Here is a 26,322-nt window from a genome sequence, read left to right on the forward strand (position 1 = left end):
GGTTATATTTTTCTGAAGCGCACGAGAGGTGCGCGTGCGTGTGCTTGTGCTGCAGCCCATAAAACTGTTTTATCGCCTCTCGTAGGATGGGGAGTCCGCTTTGGGTTTATGTGTGACGTTTAAAGAGGTTGTTTCATATCGCTTCTTTAAGACTTACGTCTTTGAGCGACTGTTGATCCGGTTAATGCGCGCACGCTCCGTTACCGGGCAGTGGCGGGACGCGCGCGCGAGCTCCCGTGACTTGCTTTTAATAGTTTTATGCTTTATTTTAAAGGCTAAACTCTCCAATTACCCCGTAGTTCAGGTGAGTGTATGCTGATTGAGTTGTAGTGATTTATTCAGGTAGAGTTCGGGCGTAAATCTCAGTGTTTAGTTTGGGTTTAGTCAGAATTCACATGAGGTTTTCTTATACTTCATGTGTGTTGGTCAGATTTAGCATGGATATGTTGGGTTAGGGTCGGTTTATTCGCAGGACAGGTTAAGTCAGTCGTGTGCAGGTTTGTTTGGTTTGGTTCTGTCAGAAATGACCGGTCTGTTGGGTTACAGATAGTTCAGCTGTCAGCTCGGTTTAGTTCAGGTTCAGCTCACAGCTGCCGAGGTTTTAAACCATAGATGTGTGTTTTTAGGCTGAGTTTGCTTGTGTTGGGATTAGTTAGCTGTTACTGAAACTCAGGAGGCTTGGGTCAGGTGTAGGTTGGTTCAGGTTTAGTTTTAACTGCAGGTGTATCTCAGCGTGATGGCTAAAGGCGAGTGGAAGAGGTCTGGCGCTGATGATCTCCCATTACCCGGCCGCTCTGAGTGCGAGGTGTTCGATGATGGAACCAACACTTTCTTCTGGTGAGTTCATGTCGCTTATCATCAGATAATGAATCATTGTGTGTGTTTGCGTGGAGTGTATGAAGGGATCTGATGGTGAGTATGTGATGTCCAGAGGCTGTTTGGTAGTATTACAGCTTTGCTCGGCTTTTCTCTGTTCTGCAACCTCAGCAGAACAACACTCGATCCATTAAAGGCTTTAAGATGGACAGATGCCTTAGAAGAGACTCTTTCTCTGTTTGTGTCTCACAGCCACATAGAGGAAAAACATGACTGATGGATAGTTTATATACATAATATGCTGCCAAGTCTTGAAAATTTGGACTTTTCTTTTGATAACAGCTAAAACTATAAAAACTACAATATGCTAATATGTGTTCAGTAGGCATGAGATGAACACCGTGTTCAAGGTATACCACTGTTTGGAAAAGTCAAGGTTTTAAAACCGACAATATTTTCTGCCATACCGTTCCTAAGGTATGAGTATGTTTTTTATACAATTTTTAATTTCTTTTAGTTTTCAGTACAACAGTATCTCCAGCAGAAAGGATCTCCAAAATTGCCATTTTAAATTGTAAAGAAATCTGTGTTTTTGAAACAAATGAAGTCAGCAGAAGTGAATGATTCATTTGAATTATTTAGCCTGACATGGTTATTGTTCCAAAATATTTGAAATGTTTCTCAAATAAAAATATATTGTGTACAAAGGAGAAAAAGGTTTTGTTTTATTACCCAGACATTGAAAAGTAATATATTTTAGAGCAGTATTCACAATACAGTCATACCGTGATATTTATATCCAAGGTTATCATACCGTCAGAATCTCATGCCAGCCCATGCCTAGTGTTCAGTCATGTGTTTCTGTACTACGATCCAAATTATTATTCATATTATTATTATTATTATTATTATTATTATTCATGTTATTAACTATTATAATCCTTTTGCATAATTATGAAATAATTTACATAATTATAATTTGCATAATTTACAGTATAGTATCTCAAACTGTATTGAGCAGGGTTGAAGTCCACATTCAAAAGTTTTTTTTTTTCATTCTTGATTGAAACATTTTGTACAATTGATTTTATTTGAATTATTATATATTGTTTTGCTTTAATCTTATTTAATTTGTTATGAGCAATATTTGGAATTGTTTTAGTTTTATGGTTGGTGTGTGTGTGTGTGTGTGTGTGTGTGTGTGTGTGTGTGTGTGTGTGTGTGTGTGTGTACAATAATGTGCAACATGAAAATGCACGTCCGTCCGTCTGTCTTTCTGTCTGTCTTTCTGTCTGTCTATCAGTCTACATATAGTGTCTGTCTACCTTTCTATTTAATTACCTGTCCATCTGTTTATCTATCTATCTATCTGTCTGTCTGTCTGTCTGTCTGTCTGTCTGTCTGTCTGTCTGTCTGTCTGTCCATCTTTAATAAAATCTCTGCACTCTTCTCGTCTCTTTCCCTGTGTGAGTGTGTGTGTGAGTTGGGGTGTGAATGATGAGGCGTGGTTGTTGATGATCAACCCTTATACCCGCTTGGCAGGTTTGAGATGTGAACAAAAGGAAACAAAACAGACGTCTCTCAAATAGGCATTTAAACACATTCTCGTCTCTCTGGTTTTCTGCAGGAGGGCACATACCGTGACGGTGCTGTTCATCCTGACATGTGCTCTGGTTTATGTGACACTATTGGAGGAGACGCCACATGACACTGCGTACAACACTAAACGGTAAAGTCTGCAGTTCAGAGCCCCTGAGAATGAGATGTACTGTTTCTTTCCTGAGCACAAGCTAAAGTTATCCAGAAATGTCACATGGCCATCGCTGGGAGGGGATTGGCAAGTGTCATGCTTTCTATTGGCTAACAGGATTATGTGTGACATCTGTTGCTGATCACAAAGTACAGGTCACAGACCGACCCGCTGCGCTTAAAAGCACATGACCTTTATCAGAAGAAAGAGCAGCTTTTATTTTTTGTGCTGTTTTTATAAGTGGTGTTTGAGTTTTGAACCATTTGAGAATGTCACCATAGTAACTAAGAAGCAAACTACAAAACAAACACTCAAGGAAAAATATGGTGCAACAGTTCAGTTCTGGATTGTGAAATTGATTCTGAATGCTGTGCTTCCCACAGGTTTGAAGTATACTTGCGGTGGTGGCCGGATTAATTTACCCCATTTACCCACATCACATAATTAGTAACTATATGCGACCAAACAAAACACAATTTAATTTTTAACAATGATTGCATTTATTATGACCCTGTTATACACTGTTTCTTTTCAATGGGTTTAAGAAATAAAAAAAGAAATCTACTATTTCTCTTAATTTTATGCTATTCAGGAGCCATGTGCACCCACTGACAGATAAACTCTGTTTCTCTCTCTGACATTCAAGTTTGTTTTAGACTTAAAATTATTTTAGAAATGTATAAAATATGCAATATATTGACATCATAAAGTTAATAAAATATACAGAAAATGAGAAATAAATTACAGAAAAAATAAATAAAAACAGACGTTAACTCTAAAACTTTAATAATTACAAGTATTACAGCCCAAAACTGGCTTGAATAACAACATCAAGGTTTGAGCCGAACATGAAAGGACACTGACGCTTGAATTAACGAATTAAAGTCCCGTCAATAAATCGTTCTAAAAATCAAATGTTCCAAAACAGGCAACAAAATATTAACAAAACACAGGTAGGGCAGCTAAACAAAACAGTTTGACTATAACTGTTCTTAATGGATAGATTACCTACAACTCCCATGAAAGGAATAAAAAAACAGGCGATTCTTCCAGCCCACTGCTTTCCTTCGTTAAACTTAATTAATACCAAAACGTAATAAATACCGAAACTAAATTAATACCAAAACGCTTCAAAAAACAAAGTATCAAAATAAACAAACTAGTCAACACATTAAGAAAACTAAAGGATCCAAAAGTTAACACGTACAAAACAGTTAAGAGAGCGGCATGTAGATGGATCTTGGCATGTGCGGAGCACCGCCAGCCAGACCGCCTGAGCGCAAGCCACCGAGAGCTGAGAGAGAGAGCGCGAAAGAGAGAGCCGAGAGATACAAAAGAGAGATACAAAAAGTGTAAAAGGTTGATGATAATAGTAAAAAAAAAAAAAGTGTCACTAAATATGCTTGGGTGATCACTATTATACCTGGGCGGCCTGCTTAAGTAAAGTCTATGTGTGGGAAGCACTGGAATAATAATAGCTGTTGAAGGCAGAACTTCTGTGAAGTTGTTAATCAGTTTTTTAAAGGGACAGTTCACCCCAAAATAAATATTTGCCTTTATTTACTCTATTTTCTCACCCTTACGTGGTTTCAAACCTTTGTGAGTGTGTCTTTTTTCTGTTGAATACTAAAGAAGATATTTTAAAGAATGCTAAAAAATCTGTACCTACTGACTTTCATATTAGGAAAAACAAATACTATGGAAATCGATGGTTGCATGTTTCTAACATTTTTCAAAATATATTTTGTGATTAACGGAGCAAAGAAACTCAGAAAGGTTTGGAACAAGTGAAAGGTGAATGAATGATTTCAGAATTATTTTTTGTGAACTATCCATTTAAGTAGTAATTTTTAATTTACTTAGAAAATAAATATGCAAAAGATAAACCCTTTCTTCACAATCTACGAAAACCAGTAGAATGATTTTTATGTAAAGACTTTTTTTGTGAGGAAAAGCACAATTCTGAACAAAACATGTTTAAAATAAAGCAAAAAAAGAAAAAAATATTAAAATAAAAATGATTAATTCAAAATAGTCTTTAATAGTTTGGAAAAAAGGTTTACATAAAACAGTGAATTGCAGTTTGACAAACATGTTACTATGATTAGATGCTTTCGTAAAGGGACAGTTCACCTAGAAATTGTTATCAGAACCACTCATTTAATTAATTCGAACTATAGTCTTGTAAAGCCAGATGTATAAAGTCTGTAGTTTTAGATATATACCTAATAATCAAAGTGACTGAGCAGTTTTAATTATAGCTGTCAACTGTGAAATGCAGTTTGTCAAACATGTCGCTATAATTAGATGCTTTCTTAAAGGGACAGTTCATCCAAAAATTAAAATTGTCATAAGAATCACTGGTTTCCAAAACTTTAAGTTGCTTTCTTTTGTCGAACACAAAGTATGATATGCTGAGGAAAGTCGAAAAAACTGACATTGACTAACAATAGCTAATATTTATCGTTCATTGTCCACCAGTTTCCACCATTCATCAGAATATCTTGTTTTGTGTTCAACAGAAGAACTTTAATAAAGTTTAGAATCACTTGAGTGAATTTTTGGGTGAACTATCCCTTTAACTGTTGTTTTCTCTCTGTTGACAAATGATGTTGTTTTTTTTAATGTAGACTTAAGCTTGATACTTTTGCCTGGCACAGCAACAAAGCTGAATTACAGTACTATATTTAAAAAACAAACTTTTGCAGAAAAAAAAAAGATCTGATCCTAATTAGACATGGTTATTTCTGCCATTGTGGGCTAAATTGTAAGTGATTAATTTAGGATGCATTATATATATATATTTATTTATTTATATATATACACATAACACACACACATTCACCCATAAATTAAAATTATAATTTGTAACCTGCATTTTACATGTTTGAGACCTTTGAGTGTCCTTGGTCTTTTAACAATAATCATGTAAGAAGATATTTTGAAGAATGCTGAAAACCTGTAACCATTGACATCCATAGTACCATAGAAAAACAAATACTATGGAAGTCAATGATTATAGGTTTTCAGCATTCTTCAAAATATCTTCCTTTGTGTTTACCGGAAGAAAGAAACTCATAAAGGTTTGGAACCACTTGAGGGTGATTAAATGGTGATTAAATTTTCATTTTGGTGTGAACTAACCATTAATGCAAATAGAAGTGGTGACATTTACTAAACCAGGCCATTATGTTTGCCCACCAATGCAAATGTCTCCATTATATAAAGACACAAAAAAAAGAGATTAATCAGAATCTGGCACGTCACATTGGGTGTTGATTGAGTGAAGAATTTACTGATGAATAGTGTGACACGTGAAATCTTCACTTTTTATTTCTCTTAAATTAGTATATTCAAAACAGCTTTAAACTCTGATTTACTAATAAACTTTAAATACAGTTAATACTTAAATGACCTGTAAAATGCTTTAATACTTAAAATTCTCCCAAAAATGTAAATAAATAACATAAAAACAAACTAATTGAGTTTGATTTGTTACAGCAAGCAGCTTTTGTTTTTTTTAGTTATTTTTGCTTTGAAATTATGCTTAAAAACTAGAGTTTGTGAATTATACATGCACTACCTGACAAAGTCTTGTCATCGATCCCAGTTGTAAGAGCAACAAATAATAACTTGACTTCTAGTTGATCATTTGGAAAAGTGGCAGAAGGTAGATTTTTATAAGATGATGAAACATCTGTTGAACTGCATCCCATTCATCACAAATACTGCAGAAGACCCATTGGAACCCACATGCATCCAAGATTCTTATAGAAATCAGTCAAGTTTGGTGAAGGAAAAATCATGGTTTGGGGTTACATTCAGTATGGGAGATCTGCAGAGTGGATTACAACATCAACAGCCTGAGGTATCAAGACATTTGTGCTGCCCATTACATTACAAACCACAGGAGAGGGCAAATTCTTCAGCAGGATTGCGCTCCTCCTCATGTTTCAGCCTCCACATCAAAGTTCCTGAAAGCAAAGAAGGTCATAATGCTCCAGGCACCAGACATGAACATTATTGGAGGAGGCATTGAAGATGAATCCAAAGAATCTTGATGAACTCTGGGAGTCCTGCAAGAGTGCTTTCTTTGCCATTCCACATGACTTTATTAATAAGTGATTTGAGTCATTGCAGAGATGTATGGATGCAGTCCTCCAAGCTCATGGGAGTCATACACAATATTCATTCTTTCTCCACTGCAGCATGACTTTATATTCTATACTGTACATTATTACTGTCAAGTGACAAGACTTGTCTAAGCAAAGTCAGATCTTACTGTCCTAATTAAATAATTCAAAAATCAAGGCATGATCATATTTTATTTTGGTAAAATAAGCGTAATCTAGAGGCCTTTGCCTTTTATATAAAGCACTTCTGATACAAAATGATCAACTAGAAGTCAAGTTATTATTTGCTGTTCCTAAAACTTGGATAGGTGACTTCTGTCAGTTAGTGTATAACTGCTTTAACAGTAGTCTTGTGAAGAACTACACTTGCCATGATTCTGCAGAGAATTTCCGCCAATTAAAGAACTGACAAGCAAATCTCTCTAAATAATTCTGAAGCTTCGGCCTCTCCCATGAAAAAGCGTCTCTATATGTTCTCAAATTAATTAATATTTCAGTGCATAATAGGCACACATTTTCATATAAGCTCTTTAAATCAACAGTTTTATCTTTCTCCTTCAGTTTTATGTACTCATTCAAAGTTCTATCTTCATAAGAGTTAAACGCTAAACTGTGTATTAGCATTATATATCCATTAATTATAAGCCATTAATTTATTCTTTTATTTTTGCTTATTCATTATTCATATATATATATATATATATATATATATATATATATATATATATATATATATATATATATATATATATATATATAGTCTATCTCTGTCTATCTATCTTTATATATATATATATATATAAAGATAGATAGACAGAGATAGACTATATATATATATATATATATATATATATATATATATATATATATATATATATATATATATATAKAGAGAGAGAGAGAGAGAGAGAGAGAGAGAGAGAGAGAGAGAGAGAGAGAGAGAGAGAGAGAGAGAGAGAGAGAGAGAGAGAGAGAGAGAGAGAGAGAGAGAGAGAGAAAGAGAAAGAGAAAGAGAAAGAGAGAGAGAGAGAGAGAGAAAGAGAGAGAGAGAGGAAAATAAATAAAAACATACGTTTTTTTTTTTTTGCTTTAAATCCAAAGTTTTCAAGTGTTTTATTGTTTTAAAATTTGTGTAAATAAGGAATTAACAGAAAGCAACTGCTTTTAATTGTCACAGGAGCACCTCGGCAATGTGTCCGAGTTATGAACAAAAATCTTGCTACAATTCAATTACGGCTTGTTTTTGTTTATTAGGGCTTTTAAATAATACAAAGACAATCAGACAAACAAACAAACCCTGAGGGCTGCCAATAATTACAATTTAATAAAAACCAAAAAAAAAGAAGCCAGAACTATCTTAAAATAAAATAAAAAATCTGAGTTTGTGTAGGAAGGATTGGAGAGGATTTCAAAGTCTTCTGAATTTGTCCTGTTTGTTTTAGAGGTTGTATATTAATCTTTCTAAGGAAACAACTGGAAAATCCACATGGAAATAGTTGGACTTTGAGAATTACACCATTTAAGTAATATACAATTTCTTAGCCAAAATGTCAGAGCTGTAAACAGAGGTTTGAGTTCAAGAGGTTTTTAGGAATGTCATTCAACAAAAAAAGTGAGGGGGAGGAAATAAAACTTTCACTGCTTGTTTTTAACACACATTTGTTTTTGTCTGTTTCAGAGGAATTGTAGCCAGTATTCTGGTGTTCCTTTGTTTTGGAGTAACACAAGCTAAAGATGGCCCTTTCACTCGTCCTCATCCAGGTCAGACCCTTTACCTTTACTTAAACATGATCTAACCCTGAGCAGAGCGCGCTCACCTTCACTCTCAGATGATTTAACCTTAACCCAGGTGTCACATCGCCCTCCTGTCATTTACTGTAAATAGACGTGGAGATGCTATAATTGTGGAGCAGCTAAAAGTAGGGACTTAACCACAGGTTTCAGTACTGTGACATGATTCTCAGCAGCTTTTCCAGTAACATACTTTCCAGCAGCTAGCAGTAGAGCGTGACTAAACAAATATAGACTTTTTGTGTTGTTGTTCATTGCATTAAAGCTAGATGATGCAATAATCTGACTTCTAGAAAGACCTTGAAAATAGCTTTGAAAAAACTGATTCTTTTGTATTTTTCTGAAATCACAAGTTCATATAAATGATTCACCAAGTCATATGATTCATCACCCTGTTCCCGGAAGTCTTCACATAGCACTTATGGGTTTTTTTGGGGTTGCAATATAATGTTAATTAGTTGGAGTATGTCTTAGATGTACAGTAACTATGTGGAGTGTTTTAAGTGTGGATGCGTGTATATATGCCGTGCTCAACATAATTGAGTACAACCCATTTTATAAATGAGTCTTTTTTTTATTAATTTCTCAGTGAATATAGGTCATGCAATTTGCTGCATTTGAACAAATCAGATTTATTGAACAAATATATTTAATAAAATAATATTTTAGTCACTGAACATGTTGAAAAATAGAAAGATTCACTCATTTTCTTTTCAGCTTAGTTCTTTTATTAATCAGGGGTCGCCACAGCGGAATGAACCACCAACTTATCCAGCATTTGTTTTACACAGCGGATGCCCTCCATGCCCTTCAACTCTTGGAAACACCCATACACTCTTGCATTCACACACATACACTACTAGCTTTTTCAGTTCACCTATAGTGCATGCAGTGTGGGACTACTTGAAAACGGAGTGAGCTAAGCTATTAGCTACTCTACTTAAAATGTTGCTTAACTACACTAAAAGCTACCCTCTGGGAAATGTAGCAAACTAAGCTAAAGGCTACTTGGCAAAAGTAGCCTAGCTACATCTAAGCTACTTTTTATTGCAATACAAAAAATATTTGCAATAAATACATCTATTTTTAAAATGTTCATTTTTAAATCACAGCAACTTAAAATTTAAGCCAATCACATCTTAGTGATCAATAAAACTGTCAATGAGGCAGAAGTGTTCAGTTCAGTTATTTACTGCAAATAATTTGCTGCACCAAACAGAAACAAATTATAGAATATAACCGCGAAACTTTAATAAAACCAGGTGTTACACATTTAAAATACTACAGTAATTTATAGTAAAGGGAAATATTTTGAGATGAGCATTATATTGTATGAATATTTACAACTTTTCATTAATAAATTACACTACATATTGTAGTATCATTAGTAACTATCATAAACTAAATCTAGCCAAATCTAATGTTTATGCATGAATATAATATTGTAAAACTTCATATAGAAAATATTCATTTAAATGAGGGATTTGTGAGGGGTTTACTCCTGTGTTCAGCGCTGTGTATTTTCACAGTATGTCTGATTATATTATTTCTTCTGGAGAAAGTCTTATTTGATTTATTTCAGCTAGAATAAAAGGCGTTTTTAATTTTTTAAAAGCCATTTTAAAGTCAAAATTATTAGCCCATTTAAGCTATATATTTTTTCGATAGTCTACAGGATAAACCATCATTATGCAATAACTTGCCTAATTACCCTAACCTGCCTAGTTAACCTAATGAACCTAGTTAGGCCTTTAAATGTCACTTTAAGCTGTATAGAAGTGTCTTGAAAAATATCTAGTAAAATATTATTTACTGACATCATGGCAAAGATAAAATAAATCAGTTATTAGGATTGAATTATTAATACTATTATGTTTAGTAATCTAGAAGAAATCTTCTCTCCGTTAAACAGAAATTGGGGAAAAAGTAAACAGGGAGGCTATTATATCAGGAGGTTTAATGATTCTGACTTCAATATGTCTCTTATAAAACATTTATGTCTGTCTCATTTATTAAAACCTCATTTTACAGATTATGAAATATGTTAATATGATATTATATTTAAATGTTTGAGTAAAACCTTTTTTGTTGTTGTGAAAACTGCTTGATGGCATTTCTTATAAATGTAAATAAATAATAGCAAAAAATAGTAACAGGTCAAAATAACGAAGTTGCCATGTTTTCAGTCATGTTTATATTCATTTTAAAGCAACACAATACTGTTTTAAAGTCATTTTTAAAAGTGTTTTTAACCCTAAAAATACTAATATGATTATAGTAATGCTCGTGTAAAAATAATGATTTTTGGCCTTAAATTCGCAGCTCTACAAACAAGCACTAAACTTATGATCAATTATTTTATATGTTTATTTATTTATTTTTAAAAATCTGATTTTTTTTTTTTATGTCCTCATAAAGGAGACTCTAAATTCTCTACAAAAACTCAAAATTCTCTATAAATTGTTGCCGTCCTTATGTAAAATTTAAAGTTTGAATCTTTTAGCTCAGATCTTCATTAATTGTTTTCTAAAGAATTATAGTTCTTATATAGTATAGTTCTTATATATAATATTATGTATATATTTTTTTCTGTTAAACTAAAATTTGAAACCGCACCTATTTATTTAATTATTTATTTTATTTATTTTTTGAAAGGCAAAACACAATTCTGAACACAGAAATGTTCAAAATAATGCTCCAAAAGCTGTACTGTATTGTAATGTATTTATCTGTTAAACAAAAATTTGTAAAAGCACCAAATAAATCAAAAGAGTCGCATCTAAACAAAACCTCACAGTAGCTTCACCCACTAGGTGAAATTACAGTTCGAAAGTGGCATTCCAAGAGTTTCAACACAAAGAAACCGTAATAATAATCCTGTTATAGCAACAGTACACAAGTGCTGCCAGTTATGAGGGCCGACTGGCTCTGCTGGACGAGCGGGTGCAGGTCTTTCCAGACCTCATTCACAGAAAGCAGAGCGAATGATGATTGATGGACTCCTCCGGTCAGCGCAAGAACAATCCAGGCCTCTCAAGGACATGAGATAAATCACAAGTGATGACGCAAATTATAAGTTTGACTTCCTGTCTTTGAGAAAGCGGTGTTGAATGTCAGGCCTGGTGAACTGCATGAATAGAGGAGACGAGCGTCTGGGGGTTTTAGCATAGAAACAAATACTAGGGAATCGGATGCAAACACACTTAAAAAAAAAAAAGAAAATGGTTTACAACCTTAATCTGTTAAGTTAAGAATGAAGCTGTATTAAAGGGCCATGAAACCCCCTCGTTTCAGCAGGGTGTTTTCACACCTCTGCTTTGGAAAAAGTCAGAAAAGTGGGCGTGTCCAGCTCTGTTTAGGGGGGAGTGTCGGAGGAACTAAAGTGGGATGGTGTGGGAGTGTCTATTTGGGCACGCGCGAGTTTCAGTCAAAATACACACACAGGAGAAAGTGATGGTGTTTAACCTACATGGACATCTGTAGTCGAATTATTTGCCAAATTATTAAATGTTGGACTTTAACTGCAGTTTGGCTCTTTCATTCAGGGAATTCATTCATGCCCCTCGCGACAAACGCGATATTTGATTCGAGGCACTGCTCTAAGCGTGTATTTTTCATGCAATGTTTGATACCGCACGGCGAATGAGAGAAAAAAAAACTCTGCATTTCCCAGAAACTTAGATGCACACGGCAGGTAGCGTCAGAAAGCCGCGTGTGTTTTTCCAGTCACAAAATGCGGTGCTATGTTTGCACTCAGTGCAATAGTTAACTTAATTCGATACGAACAAACTGAATAAACAAAGAGCACTGGTCGCTCACTTACCAAATCTGTAGAGACAGGACAATCACCAGCAACAAGAGCCGCATCTTTATGAAGAGAAGACTAACGTTACAAGCGAATCTGGATTTCAGCGTTTGCAGATGAGAACAGCTCTCAGGTAAACAATGTTCCTCCTTAGACACGTAAGTTATTGTTGTCGAGCGTCGCGTACACTGTTAATCCACACGTGACTCCAGCTGAGCTCTCACAGAGAGAAAATAAAAACGAAACTTAATGGCAGCAAACTATAAAAGCAACACTTCACGCTTGTTTTGCCAACACAACGTGGCGTCTTTGTGGCGTAAACACTGTGACACTAATGAATATTAATGAAGTTGCACAATAGAGCGCGCTGATTGGTTTGAACCAAGCCTTACTCATGCATTAATGCAACACACTGTAAGACGTAATAAGACTCACTCTGGCACAGACGCCCAGTCTGCACGCTGGAATACACGATATTATGTCATGACCATGACCGTGACGCAGCTTCAAAAATTCGTTTCAAACCGGAAGTACGAATTTGCTTGAAATAACGCAAAAACAACCAATTTACACTTTTTAGTGAAATATAGGTGTCCTAATAGTGTTTTTAGCAGTGTGGGACACATATACGACTGTCAACAGCTCAAAAAATGTGTTTTGGTGTTTCGTGACCCTTTAAAGGTGAAATAGGAGATCTTGGAAAATGCTAACGTTAGTCTGTTAGCACTGAAAGCTTGCATCCCACTCTTCATATTGCCATTTCATAATAATTCAATGATTTCTGTATGTTCCCCTAGTCCTGATTCTACTGTTGTTGCATCAATTTGTTTCTCCCCTAAAAATCCAATCATAAAATCAGATCTTTATATTTAGACTTTGTCATCTCAAATCCTTCTATTTCTTATTGGAACAACCTTTTTGATGATATTAAATTATCGTATGTTTGGTCACTTCCCCAGATTTTTTTTTAAACAAATAAAATTAAAGAAATTTCTTATTAACATTATTTATAGATTTTGTCCAGTTGAACAATTTTTACAGAAATTCCCAAATGACACTAGCTATGTTTCCATCCAAAAATGCGAATAAACTTTATGCGCAAAACTTGATTATCGCATAAAAGTTGTGCGAATGAAGCATCGTTTTCATCCAACGAGTCAAAGCGAACAAAATCGTCACTTCCTGATTAACTGGCGCCAAATATCAACAGTAAAAACGGCATTTGCTGCAGTAGGAGAAGCTGCATCAATCTTTTCTAAATGAATGCGCCTCAGAAGACAATCCTGACAAGCAGTGAGCGCGCAGTGGCGTTTGAAGGTGTTAGACGCGGAGCACAGACGCTCTTGATTCTGGAGGTCATTAATAATATAATAACGTTAATACTGAAATGGTAAGGCGTTTTATAATGACCAAAACAACATTTCAGATGTTTTATAATGTGCTCAGCCTGACGTTTTGTCCATTCACACACATTTTAAGCATCACATGATCTCTTTTAACAAATCACATGACCTTTTTCAATGCGCATGCTGGAGTTTGTGCGATAAGTGTTTCCATCACAGTTTATGCGCATCTTTTCTTATCGAATAAAGTTTATTCTACCCAGTTAGGTGCATAAGTTTTTTTTATGCGCATTTTCAAAATTTATGCCCATCATGGCGTTTCCATCAACTGTTTTTTTTTTTTTATGCGCATTTGCAAAATAGATGGAAACATAGCTATTGACGACATCTGCTCTTTCTGTGAGACTTTTTCCGAGTCTGTAGCTCACTTGTTTCGGGAATGTCCCTTTGTTAAATCGTTCTGGTCTGCTGTGAATTCTCTAAGGCTCCGTACACACTGCGAGGCTTAGTGCTCAAATCGGATCACACTGCTCTTATAAATGTGGTCAATATCAGATTTGCAGTGTGAACAGATCCTGTTCCTAAACTGACCCGCATGTGCAAAAGTCCATTAAGGAGAGCACAAAATGTGTATACTGCATGAGTAAACACGTTGTCAGATCTTCTTATATGATTATTGCTCTTTTCACAGACAACGGTGCTATATTTTATGAACTGTAAAGTTCTGCTACTACAAATGTGCATTTCGCCATTTGAGACCTAAAGTAAGTCTCTTGTGATTGAAAACACTGATCATTTGTCATGAACCACTGATCATTTGTGGTTTATGACAACCGTGGTGCGTGGTGCTCTGACCATCAGTGTAGTAAATTCATAAGGGGAAAATGAGCAGCCGCAGACTGAACTGAGAAGACTTAGTTGGTTTATCTCTGTTTGCAGAGTTATTTAATTTACTTCGTTATAAACAGCAGACACGTGCAGAAGGGCGGTGTTTGGGTGCTCGAGCACCTGCCCTTTTTTCTCTTGGAGAGAAAGTTCCCCATCTTTTGGACATGGATTCCCTATCTTCGGCTTCTTGATCAACTCATGCCTCCATCGTTATCCAGATTAGTTAACAAGCACTAGTTTTGCCTTAAATCTTTTTTTCAACATAAACAACCAACTTTCGGTGGTAAAGTAATCGCCCTGTGCAGGGCCGGAGTGGGACTCCTTTTTAGCCTTGGAGTTTCAAGCCTTAGAACGGCCCCCCTCAGTTCTCGACTGACTATATTAAAATAACGTTGATTCCAATTTAGTTTCTAATGGCACTATCATATCTATTTCAAGGACACAGCTGCTTTAGAACTTCAAATGTTTTTCATAAATATGAGAACATTAAAGGGTCACTAAATCTTCAACACTCAAAACAAAAAACAAAACTTCAAAACAAAACTTTAAAACATCACAATGTCCTTTCCTATATCTGAATATAAATTCTGTGCTAAATGTTTTATGGATATACAGTCCTTTGTAACAGTTATTGCACAAAAAATAAAATATTTACACCTACATACGTAACCCAAACAGTTTTATGTTTTTAACGCAAAAAAATATATTAATTATTCAAATATATTAATTATTCGAATTCTTATTTTCACCAAGGTGCCGCTGTTTGGGGTCGAATGACCTGCAGGCTGCATTTTGCTCACGGGGTTGCGAGAAAATAAAAAGAGCGGGGCTGCTGCAAAATAATGAATAAGAAGAGTGAGGCTATGGTCAAATACATAAATAAAGTGCGACTGCTGAAAGTGCATGCAGATAGAGACACTGGCCCTCGCAGCTAAAAAACGGACCGGCCCATCAGGAATTCTCCTATTTGAATTGAATTTGGAATGGCTCGTATGGTGTTATTTTTTTATATTGTTGATGGAAATATTTGTAAACTTATCTATTTATATTTTAATGATATAGAAATATATATTTAATATATAATAACATATTTAATAATAATAATAGTCGTAATAATAATAATAATAATCATAAATATGTAATTGATTAAATAATATCTTGAAATTTAATTAAAAAAATGGTTTCTAATCTTTTTTTTCTGCTGAAAAAGTTAAATATAATAATAAAATGAAATGTAAATAAACAAATATGACTCACCGGTAAACTGACATTGTTAAAAATATATTGTTTTTTTTATAAACATCAAATACAAACATATATCAAAATATCAAATTTTGTCAAGTTTGTGATTTTTCTACTTCATTACAGATGAAAATATTTATTTTGTTTTGACATTAATAAATAATTAGTCAGTCGGAAACTGAAAAGTTTACATAATTTATTGTGTTGATGTCATTTATTATTTTTATTACTCTGTATTTCCCATAAAAATAACCTTTCAACTTTAATAATAACTCTAATAAAAAAAGTAATGAATAGACTTTCAAAAAAGTCTTATTTAATATACTTATGAACTCCATTCCATGATCCACCTCAGTAAAATAAATGTTTAGTTAGTTACATATTTTACAATATTATTATCATCATCATCATCATTATTATTATAATCATCATCATCATCATCATCATCATCATCATCATCATCATAATTGTTATTACTATTATTATTATTATTATCATCACTATTATTATATTATTATTATTATTATTGTAGATGTTTATGTGTATATGTTTGTATCTTCCTCTAGCATACTGGCGTTTCTGGCTATGTGTTTCTGTGGTGTACGAACTATTCCTCATCTTCATCCTCTTCCAGGTTTGTGTTCATCCTTAACATCATAACTTTACATTTAAAAATAATATGGACAAACACATTCAGGTTTATTAATATTTTTATTATTATTATTATTATTTTCTTCATTTTTTTCCCTCCAGACCGTGCATGATGGCAGGCAGTTTATGAAGTACATCGACCCAAAACTGGGCGTCCCACTTCCAGAAAGAGGTTATGGCGGAAACTGTCTCATCTATGACCCTGGGCACCCTACAGATCCCTTTCACAATATCTGGGTAGGCGCTAAAAGCAGCATAAATGAAAGCATCATACTGATGCATCTGTTACAGAGAGTCATGCATAAGCCCGGTCACTTACAGAGCATTACGTCCACATCTGGTCCTACATCATACACAGGTTTCTAATGCACATACTGTAGGTTAGGGAGATAATATACAGACATCGCAGAATAAAGTCTGTATGTTATCCTGCTCTTACATTGTTGTTTTAATAAATAAATAAATGTTTGAATAGACCTGAATTATTGATTTAAATTGAGATGTATTAATGTGAGAAGAGGCTGGAGTGTGTGATATGAGAGAAACAGATGTGTAGGAAGAACAAATGAAAGCATTTCACTTCTGCATTGTGATGGATTTTGATTTATTTATTGTTATTAAATAATTATTTTATATAATACTAATAATAATTAGTTAAAATAATTGACAGAGCTTGGGTTGTGTTGTTTGGTTATTTTTAACTATACAATTTCAAGTCATCAACAAAACTTCAACCAAAATACAAAGTTATTATTATTATTATTATTATTATGATCAAATTACTGTTATTGTCACATCATCAGCAGCAGGTGTGCTGTGATGAGTGAAAAGCTTAGGTGCTGGCTCCAGACAAAACACAACAGCATACTTCTAAAAAAAAACATGTGTACCCATGGCTGTAGGCAGTATTGTTCAAGTATGGATTGGTTAAAGTGCAGCGCATGCTACATATTGATGGTGTGGGGTGTGTTAAGTGTTCATCAGCCTGATAGTCTGAGGGAAGAAGCTTTCCTTCAGTCGGCTGGTGCGTGACCGGAACCGTCTGCCTGAGGGTAGCAGAGAGAAAAGTCTATGGCTTGGGTGGCTGGAGTCGCTGATGAGTCGCTGATATTATTATTATTATAGCATAGTTTTAGGGAGCTTTTGTAAACAACAAACCTCATCCCAAACACAGATGTTTTTTTTTTTTTTAAGCATTAATTCATTCAGCTTAGTCCCTTATTTATCAGGTTTCGCCACCGCGGAATGAACCGCCAACTATCACAGCATATGTTTTATGCAGCGGATGCCCCTCCAGCCGCAACCCAGTACTGGGAAACATCCATACACACATTCACACAAACACTCATACATCGTGGTTAATTTAGTTCATCCAGTTCACATATAGTGAATGTCTTTGGACTTTGAGGTAAACCAGAGCACCCGGAGAAAACCCACGCCTACACGAGGAGAACATGCAAACTCCACGCAGAAATGCCAACTGGTTCAGCCTGTATTTGAACCATCAACTTTTTTGCTGTGAGGCGACAGTGCTAAACACTCAGCCTTCATGCCACCCAAAATATAAACTTGAAGCATGTTGAATAGTTTTTTAATACTTAGTCAAAAGTACCTCTAAAATCACTCCATATTGTGTTCCCAACAGGACAAAATGGATGGATTTGTTCCTGCCCATTTTCTCGGCTGGTACATTAAGGTTGGTGTTAAAACTAAATATCCGAATCCGTTAACCAGTGTTTGATTTGATCAGCTTAAGAGCACGTCTCGGTTTGGCAAGTGAATGTGCAGCAACAGAAGTTGAATTAGAGTCTATTAGTCATGTATTTGCTTCACTCTCTTTGTTTGTGTGTCAGACGCTGATGATCAGGGACTGGTGGATGTGTATGATCATCAGTGTGATGTTCGAGTTTTTGGAGTACAGTCTTGAACACCAGCTGCCAAACTTCTCCGAGTGCTGGTGGGACCATGTGAGTACAACACACCAGATACACACTGGAAATCATGCATTGTATACTAGGGTTGGGCAAAAAAAAAAAAGAAATATACATATATTTGGTGTACATATATGGTTTAATATTGATTCTCAAAAGCTGTCAATTAAACTAGGGCTGCTTTTGTAATAATAATTAAAAAAATAATGTTTGTTATGCCTCCAAACCAAATGCTCAGTCACAGGCCCTAAAAACACATGCAAATGATAAACCTTCCCTCTATTATTGTTAATCTAATCAGTGACTTTACAAATCACATGTTCTGTATCTCCTGGTTAACTAATATATTGTATATCTGACGATGTGACTATTACAGATGTGCGCATTTGATATTGTGCTAAAACGATACATTGTGCAGGCCTACAATCGACCAATCGATATATAGATGGACGGACAGATTCAAATTGAATCTAGAGCTTGTGAATCAGAATCAAATATTGACATCTGAACCAATACGCAGAACTACCGTTAAGGTCAAAATTATGTGGTTTATTTATTTTTGTTCACAGAGTAAGGAAATTTTCACAGTATGTCTGATAATATTTTTTGGAAAGATAAAACAATCATATTTTTGTTTTATTTCAGCTAGAATAAAAGCTGTTTTTAGTTTATTTAATACAATTTTAAGTTCAATAATAGCCCCCTTAAGCAATATTATTTTTTGATAGTCAACAGAACAAACCATCATTATACAATGACTTGCCTAATTACCCTAATTAAGCCTTTAAATGTCACTTTAAGCTGAATTCTAGCATGTTGAAAATATCTAGTAAAATATGATGTACTGCCATCATGGCAAAGATAAAACGTCATTAGGCAAAGAAATTCGTTATAAGGAATTGATTATTAAAGCTAAGAAATGTGTTGAAGAAAATATTTCTGTTAAACAGAAATTAAGGAAATAATATATACAGGGAGGGTAATTATTCTAACTCTAAGTTATAAATTTTTAAAGTAAATCGTGTCTCATTGCCTCTGTCCTGCTGCAGTGGATCATGGATGTGTTGGTGTGTAACGGGCTGGGCATTTACTGTGGCATGAAGACGCTCGGTTGGCTCTCCATGAAGCCGTATCAGTGGCAGGGCCTTTGGAACATCCCAACATACAAGTAAAACCCCTAAATAAACCTCTTAGAAGTTTGTCTGCAAGTCGAACAACGATATGACGTTTCACTGTTGTGTGTTGCAGAGGGAAAATTAAGCGTATTGCCTTCCAGTTTACTCCATACAGCTGGGTCAAGTTTGAATGGCGTCCTGCGTCAAACCTGCGAAGGTGGCTTGCAGTATTGGGTATTATTTTCATGGTGAGTCACATGACCAATCACTCCCAACCTGATTTCATCAAGTAGGACATGTTCTTGAAGTAACATCTATGTTGATCCTGGAGCAACTTTTTTAATCAGAATTAAGGGATGCCATTACAGTTTGTCATGTTTAGGTTTATGCACTTATCCAACTTTTATTTCCCTCTAATTTTGGGAATAATTGATAATTATGATTGGTTTTAGGGGTAGGGAATAGGTATGGATTAGATTTTCCAACAAAAATGACGTTCCAGGATCAGCATAGATGTTAATCCAGGATCGCATCATACTTGGCAAAATCATGGCGAGCGACCAATCACTGCATTGTTTTGTGGAATTAAGAAAATTGTAGCTTATTCTCTTGCTTTTTGCAGTTTTTGTTGGCAGAGTTGAACACATTTTACTTGAAGTTTGTGATGTGGATGCCTCCGGAGCATTATCTGGTGCTTTTCCGGCTCGTTTTCTTTGTGAACGTTGGTGGAGTGGCCATGCGAGAGATCTACGACTTCATGGATGACCCGTAAGTACAATCGGGAGCATTGCGAAATCCTTATGAGATGTTTTGATGGCTTTGGTTTATGTTGTTTGCTTTGTTCTGAGGTAACATCGTGGTGCTTTTTTAAAAACCCATTCCTGAGTGACGCATCTTACATTTTTTTGAAGCAAATATGTGTTTGATATGAACGAGCCCTTGCTGTGCGTTGCTGTCCTTCTGACCCAAACATTAGGAAAGAACTGATGAACTTTATTTTGTAATGAAGCTCCAGACATTTGTTCACTTAATTTCACAACAGATTTGATCTCAAACAAGCCACAATTCAATGCGGGATTTTCAGACTGAAAGTAAGATGATACTGTGTTGACTATATTGTATCCAACAACAATCTTGCTGCACTGTTTTCATGACATGCTCACTATTGTTATTACAGATGGTCTGTAACTTGTGTTCATGCCTTCTTAACCCTAAATCACAGCAGCGTTCATCTGTGAAGGGCATAGGTTGCCAAACAAAAATATAGAAGTTTACTTTGGTTGGTACAACAAATTCTTACATTGCTGTCCTGTCAAAGTCCTGTCAAACATTAGATATGCAATATGCAAATCTGTTAGCTAATCACACTACAGGACAGAAATAGCAGACTACTTCTAAAGGATCATGTTTTTGGTTGTCAACATTATTAAGTGTACCTCAGAGAACAGTACTTAATGGAAAAAAAATGCAGCTTATGATCTCTTTAATGTTACTTCAATCCAAATTAATATTGTAACTTCCTCCACATTGTATCATACCCATAAGACTATAAGATGATTAGATTTTAAACATCTTCATAAGATTCAGTCTATTCAGCAAAAGGTCATTAAATGTGTTTGTAATGAAATTTAAGAAATAATTCTTGCTATTTAAGCTTCAGTTTTCTTGTCATATTTAGTGATGAATTGTGCCATCTTGTGGACATTTGGAGAATTGTGTGCCAGAATGATGTGCCAAATCACAATAACAGTTACTGTTAAACCTTTAGTTTAATAAGCTAATATGTGCCAAAATAATTATATTTATGCATAAAACTATGTATCTCTGTCATATATTACATACTCTTAAAGAATCTGAGTAAAGGGCCACATAAACACGCAAATAAGCTGTATCAGTTCTGAAAAATCAATAGATTCAGAACTCTAGTGAGTAAATGTTGACAGGATTGTACATCAGAGGGAATTAGCTAACCCTTTAAAAGGGAAATGCCTTTTCTCTGTGATCATTTTATAACATTATCGAGATTTGTTTTTATATTAATGAGTAAGAAATGATAAATAATAGGGCCATTGAAGAATTATGTGCAAGATCTATATGCTAAATCACAATAACAGTTACTATTTAACCTTTTAATAAGCTTTTATGTGTATTTTATTTATGTGTAACACTGTCTATTCCTCTGAATTTTAGATACCCTTAAAGTATCTGAGTAAAAGGGAAAAGATTCAGAACTCTAGTGGGTAAATGTTGACAGGATTTTATATTGGAGTGAATTAGCTAACCCTTTAAAAGGGAAATGCCTTTTCTCTGTGGTCCTTTTTTAACATTGTCGAGATGTTTTTTAAATAATGAGTAGGAAATGATAAATAATAGGGCAATTGAGATTTATGTGCTAAATCACAGTAACAGTTACTAGTTAACCTTTAATTTAATAAGCTTTTATGTGTAGTTTATTTATGTGTAAAATATTTATTCCTCCGAATTTTATATACCTAAAGTATCTGAGTAAAGGGGCACATACACATGCAAACGAGCTGTATCAGATCTGAAAATACAATGGATTCAGCAGTGTAGTGATTAAATGTTGACAGAATTTCACGTCGGAGTGAACTAATTAACGCTTTAAAGGAGAAATGCCTTTTTTCTGTGGTCCTTTCTTAACATTATCCAGATGTTTTAAATGAGAAGCCCATCATAAATTACAAGTAATAGGCTATTTTCTGTGATTTTGATTTTGACACAATTTGAGCGGTCAGATTTGTGACCGCCGATCTAAACTTTTACATGCGTGTTTGACAGCGTACGTTCGTCATAGATGGACACGTATGTGTGAACGTATGTGCCCATTTGAGCTGTTTTTTTTCTGTTAAACACAAAAGAATTTATTTTGATTGGTTGAAATCCTGTAACCATTGACTTCCATAGTATGTTTTTTTTCCTATTATAGAAGTCAATGGTTACAGGTTTTCAACATTCTTCTAAATATCTTATTTTGTGTTCAACAGCAAACAAGAAACTCATAAAGGTTTGAAACCACTTGAGGGATGCGTAAATAATGAGTACACTTTATTTTTTGAGTGAACTATCCATTTAAGTAAAAAAAATCTATTAAAAGTATTTAATAGAATATTGCTAATATCTAATATTAATAAAAATTATCTGAAACAAGCATTGCTGATCACCTAATAAAGGCAATTAATCTCACTTGTGAATCCAGTGTAGTCAACAACACATTGTCTTCAGTTTTTTTTTTTTTTTTTTGGAAAATTCTGTATCAAGTTTCATTTATTGTTGATAAGATAATCACTCAATGCTGTAATTAGCTATAAAAATGTGATATTCAGTCAGTCAGTTGTTGGGTCAAATCAGCTTCATAAATCATCAATTCTTCCTTCCACAGTGTCCGTTTATTGTGAAGGATTCTGGGATTGCTCTAGTTTCACATGCTGTGCTACTTAAGATGTGCTGCTTTGTTGTTTGGAGACGGAGAAGCTTTTTTTGTCCTAGACATGTTAATGAGGCCTACAATATGACCTAGTTATGAAACTTAGTAGGTACAAGGTTTTTTTTTCTTTTCCTTTTTTTTTGGACCTCATTCATGAAACAAACAGTACATTTTTTTGTGTGTAAATTGGTTATAAAGCTATAAATAAGGTTCAACACAGCATTGCTGGGAACCTAAATTTATGTAGCTGGAATTTGTAGGCAGAGATTATGCAAATTGGAAATAATCCCATTTAATATGTATTAATTAATTTATTTAGCATTGTAAATCATAAACATTTAACTTTAACTATCAAATCTCATGTTGCATTTGTGAATTTAAAGGAGAGTTTATTTTTATTTATTTTTTATTTTTTAAAACTACTGTTTTTTTTATTTTATTTTTTATTTTTTAGTTTGTGCCCTTTGTGCGCTTGCAGTTTGTAAATTTAGTGTGTTACTTTGATTTCAGGAAATTCCATAAAAAGCTGGGCCAGCAGGCGTGGATTGTGGCGGCCATCACTGTTACTGAGTTTCTGATCGTGGTCAAATATGACCCCAACACCATCATGTTGCCAATCCCCTTCTTCATTACTCAGTGCTGGATACTGGGAATTGCACTCATCCTCGTTTGGACCCTGTGGCGGTTCTTTATTCGGTAATAAATCCTACATATCAGCTCTGTCACCAAAATCACTCATAACACTCGTCCAAATGTTCATTTTAATCTATTATTATTATTATTAGCATTAGTATGAGTATTAAGATTGGTATCAGCAGTAGTATCAGTAGTAGTAGTATTAATAATAGTAATAGTGACCGTAATAATAATAATATTAATTGTAATAGTAATCGTAATAGTAACACGTTCACACGGTTTGCGGTTTGGCAGCAATTAATCAGAATGAAGAAGTCCACTGCTTAAGAGGTGTCCAGAGAACACAGTCACTGTGAATTTTGGTTGCTACCACAGTTGTTCCCAAGGGTTTGATTATTGCGGTCGCTGGATTTCCAATTATTTGCAATGTTTTCTTACAGGAACATGCATTAAATAAGTTACTGGCGGGTTACTGATGTGCATTAATGTTATACATATTTTTCTTTAAAAAAGCAGGAATCTCTTGCGAAAATACAAAACAGTATTGCTGCTTCAAGATATTTCAGACATATGGACACATTGGAAAATTAAGTGAAGCAAAGCCACACCACATGCAACTTGATCTTCCATTGTTAAATGAATTTGATAAAGTGTGCAACATTTTCATGCTAAAAAGCATGTTTTATGCGTGCATGTAACTGACATGCTTAAGGCAGGACATCGTTTTTGGGGACCTTTGACGGACCTTTGACGCTCTCACTGCCTTCGGTGTGATGGCACAGTAATAATAATTGTAATAGTTGTAATAGTAATTGTAATAATAGTAATAGCAATAGTAGTAATTGCAATAGTTGTAATATAGTTGTAATAGTAATCATAGTAATCGTAATAGTGGTAATAGCAAAAGTCATAAAAGTAGTAGTAGTAGTAATGGTAATAGTAGTAATAGTAGTAGTAGTAATAGTAGTAGTAATAGTAATAATATTAATCGTAATAGTAATTGTAATAGTAAAAATAATTGTAATAGTAGTAGTAATAATCGTAATATAAATATTAATAATAGTAGCTATTGAAATAGTTGTAATAGTAATAATAATAATAGTAATAGCAATAGTTGTAATAATATTAATCATAATAGTTATAGCAGTAGTAGTAATAGTAGTAGTAATAATAGTAATAATAGTAGTAATATTAATTGTAGTAATAGTAATAATATTAATTGTAGTAGTAATCGTAATAAAAGTAGTAATATTAATTGTAGTAATAGTAATAATATTGTAGTAGTAATCGTAATAGTAAAAATAATCGTAATAGTAATCATAATGAGTAATAGCAATAGTAGTAATTGCAATAGATGTAATAGTAATAACAGTAATAGTATTTGTAAAAGTAATAATAGCAATAGTTGTAATAATAATAATAATAGTAATAGTAACCGTAATTATAGTAATAGTAATAACAATAGTAGTAAGAGTAACCGTAGTAATAGTTGTAATAGTAATCATAGTAATAGTAGTAGTAGTAATGGTAATAATAGTAGTAGTAATAGTAGTAGTAATGGTAGTACTTTATAATAGGTTTTGGTTTTTTTATACAAACATATGGATCAAATAAATACTTTGATCCACCCTGCGTTGAAAAAAAAAATTTTCCAGGACTTTTTTTGCTCATGTGACTTTGCATAACGCTTTTATTAATAAATGCTTTTCAAGTGTTGTTAGTTCATATTAACTAAAGTAAACTTTTTTAATATGTCAATAAATTCTAAATATACCTGAAATTATTTTTGGTATAAAAAAAAATATAATTGTTATTTAGTAATATTTAGTTTTTAGAAAGAATTACAATTTAGTGGTTACATTAAAGTGTCCACATTAGTGTCTTCTGTATATAATGTTGAAATGTATGCTAGTCGTTATTTTCTGCTCCGAAAAATACAATTAAACATGATACACATTCATTCATTTTTTTATAAGTTATGTGCTTCTGACTATATGAAGCATAAAAAAACTGCTCTTTTACTCCTATTAGGCAGGGCTGCCAAGTCCCAAGAAAATTTTCCAGCCCAATGACAACTCAAAACCCGCACAAATGGAATGAAAAGTAGCCCTCTTTTCCTTTTTCAGTCAGTCAGTTGCTGGATTCCCACATAGGGAAATGTTTACCATACCGTCTCAGATATTTTGTAATACACATTCTTGTAGATACAGTATATGAATGTACAGACTTTACTTTCCACACACAAAACAACAATTCTAAGTACCTTTTTTAGACATATGTGACGCACCATCAGACAGTTTTACTTGCTCACTTGCGGCAGTTTTTGGGTTGCCAGGTATGCATTGCCATTAAGAAATTTTTCAGTTTTCATTTTGTATTGGGCGTTATGAAAGTAGCCTGAAATTGCATTTTCAAAAAAAAAAAATAATAAAATAGTGCGGGGAAAACTGCAATGCTGGCAACACTGCTTTTAAGAAGCCTTGGCATTTGAGGAAGTATAGGTTGCGTAATAATAGTAGTAACAGTTGTAGTAGTAGGAGTAATAGTAGTAGTAATAATAATTATAGTAATAGTAGTAGTAATCACAATAGTAATCGTAATAATAGTAATAGCAATAGTAGTAATAGTAATCGTAACATAAATCGTAATAGCAATAGCAATAATAGTAATAGTAGTATTAGTAGTCAGAATGGTAATAGTATTAATAGTAATCATAATAATAGTAATAGCAGTAGTAGTAATATTAATCGTAATCTAAGTCGTAATAGTAATAGCA

The 26,322-nt window shown here is 34.0% G+C and overlaps 1 protein-coding gene and 1 long non-coding RNA gene across 2 annotated transcripts in view; both read left to right on the plus strand.

Annotated features, from left to right (window-relative positions):
* Positions 1–26,322, plus strand: part of ptdss2 (phosphatidylserine synthase 2) — a 28,516-nt gene continuing 2,194 nt past the window's right edge. Inside the window, 11 exon segments of the mRNA NM_001423812.1 lie at positions 1–837; positions 2,444–2,545; positions 8,378–8,460; positions 16,335–16,402; positions 16,522–16,656; positions 18,065–18,115; positions 18,273–18,386; positions 19,400–19,518; positions 19,599–19,713; positions 20,088–20,233; positions 23,421–23,606. Coding sequence (NP_001410741.1) covers positions 737–837; positions 2,444–2,545; positions 8,378–8,460; positions 16,335–16,402; positions 16,522–16,656; positions 18,065–18,115; positions 18,273–18,386; positions 19,400–19,518; positions 19,599–19,713; positions 20,088–20,233; positions 23,421–23,606 — 1,220 coding nt within the window. The 5' untranslated portion in view covers positions 1–736.
* On the plus strand, positions 10,613–15,362 carry LOC141380884 (uncharacterized). Its single transcript, XR_012400216.1, has 4 exons — positions 10,613–11,761; positions 12,977–13,913; positions 14,062–14,626; positions 14,832–15,362. It is a non-coding gene; the product is annotated as an uncharacterized lncRNA (long non-coding RNA).

Source organism: Danio rerio, chromosome 25 (genome assembly GCF_049306965.1).
Source record: "Danio rerio strain Tuebingen ecotype United States chromosome 25, GRCz12tu, whole genome shotgun sequence".
NCBI lineage: Eukaryota > Metazoa > Chordata > Actinopteri > Cypriniformes > Danionidae > Danio > Danio rerio.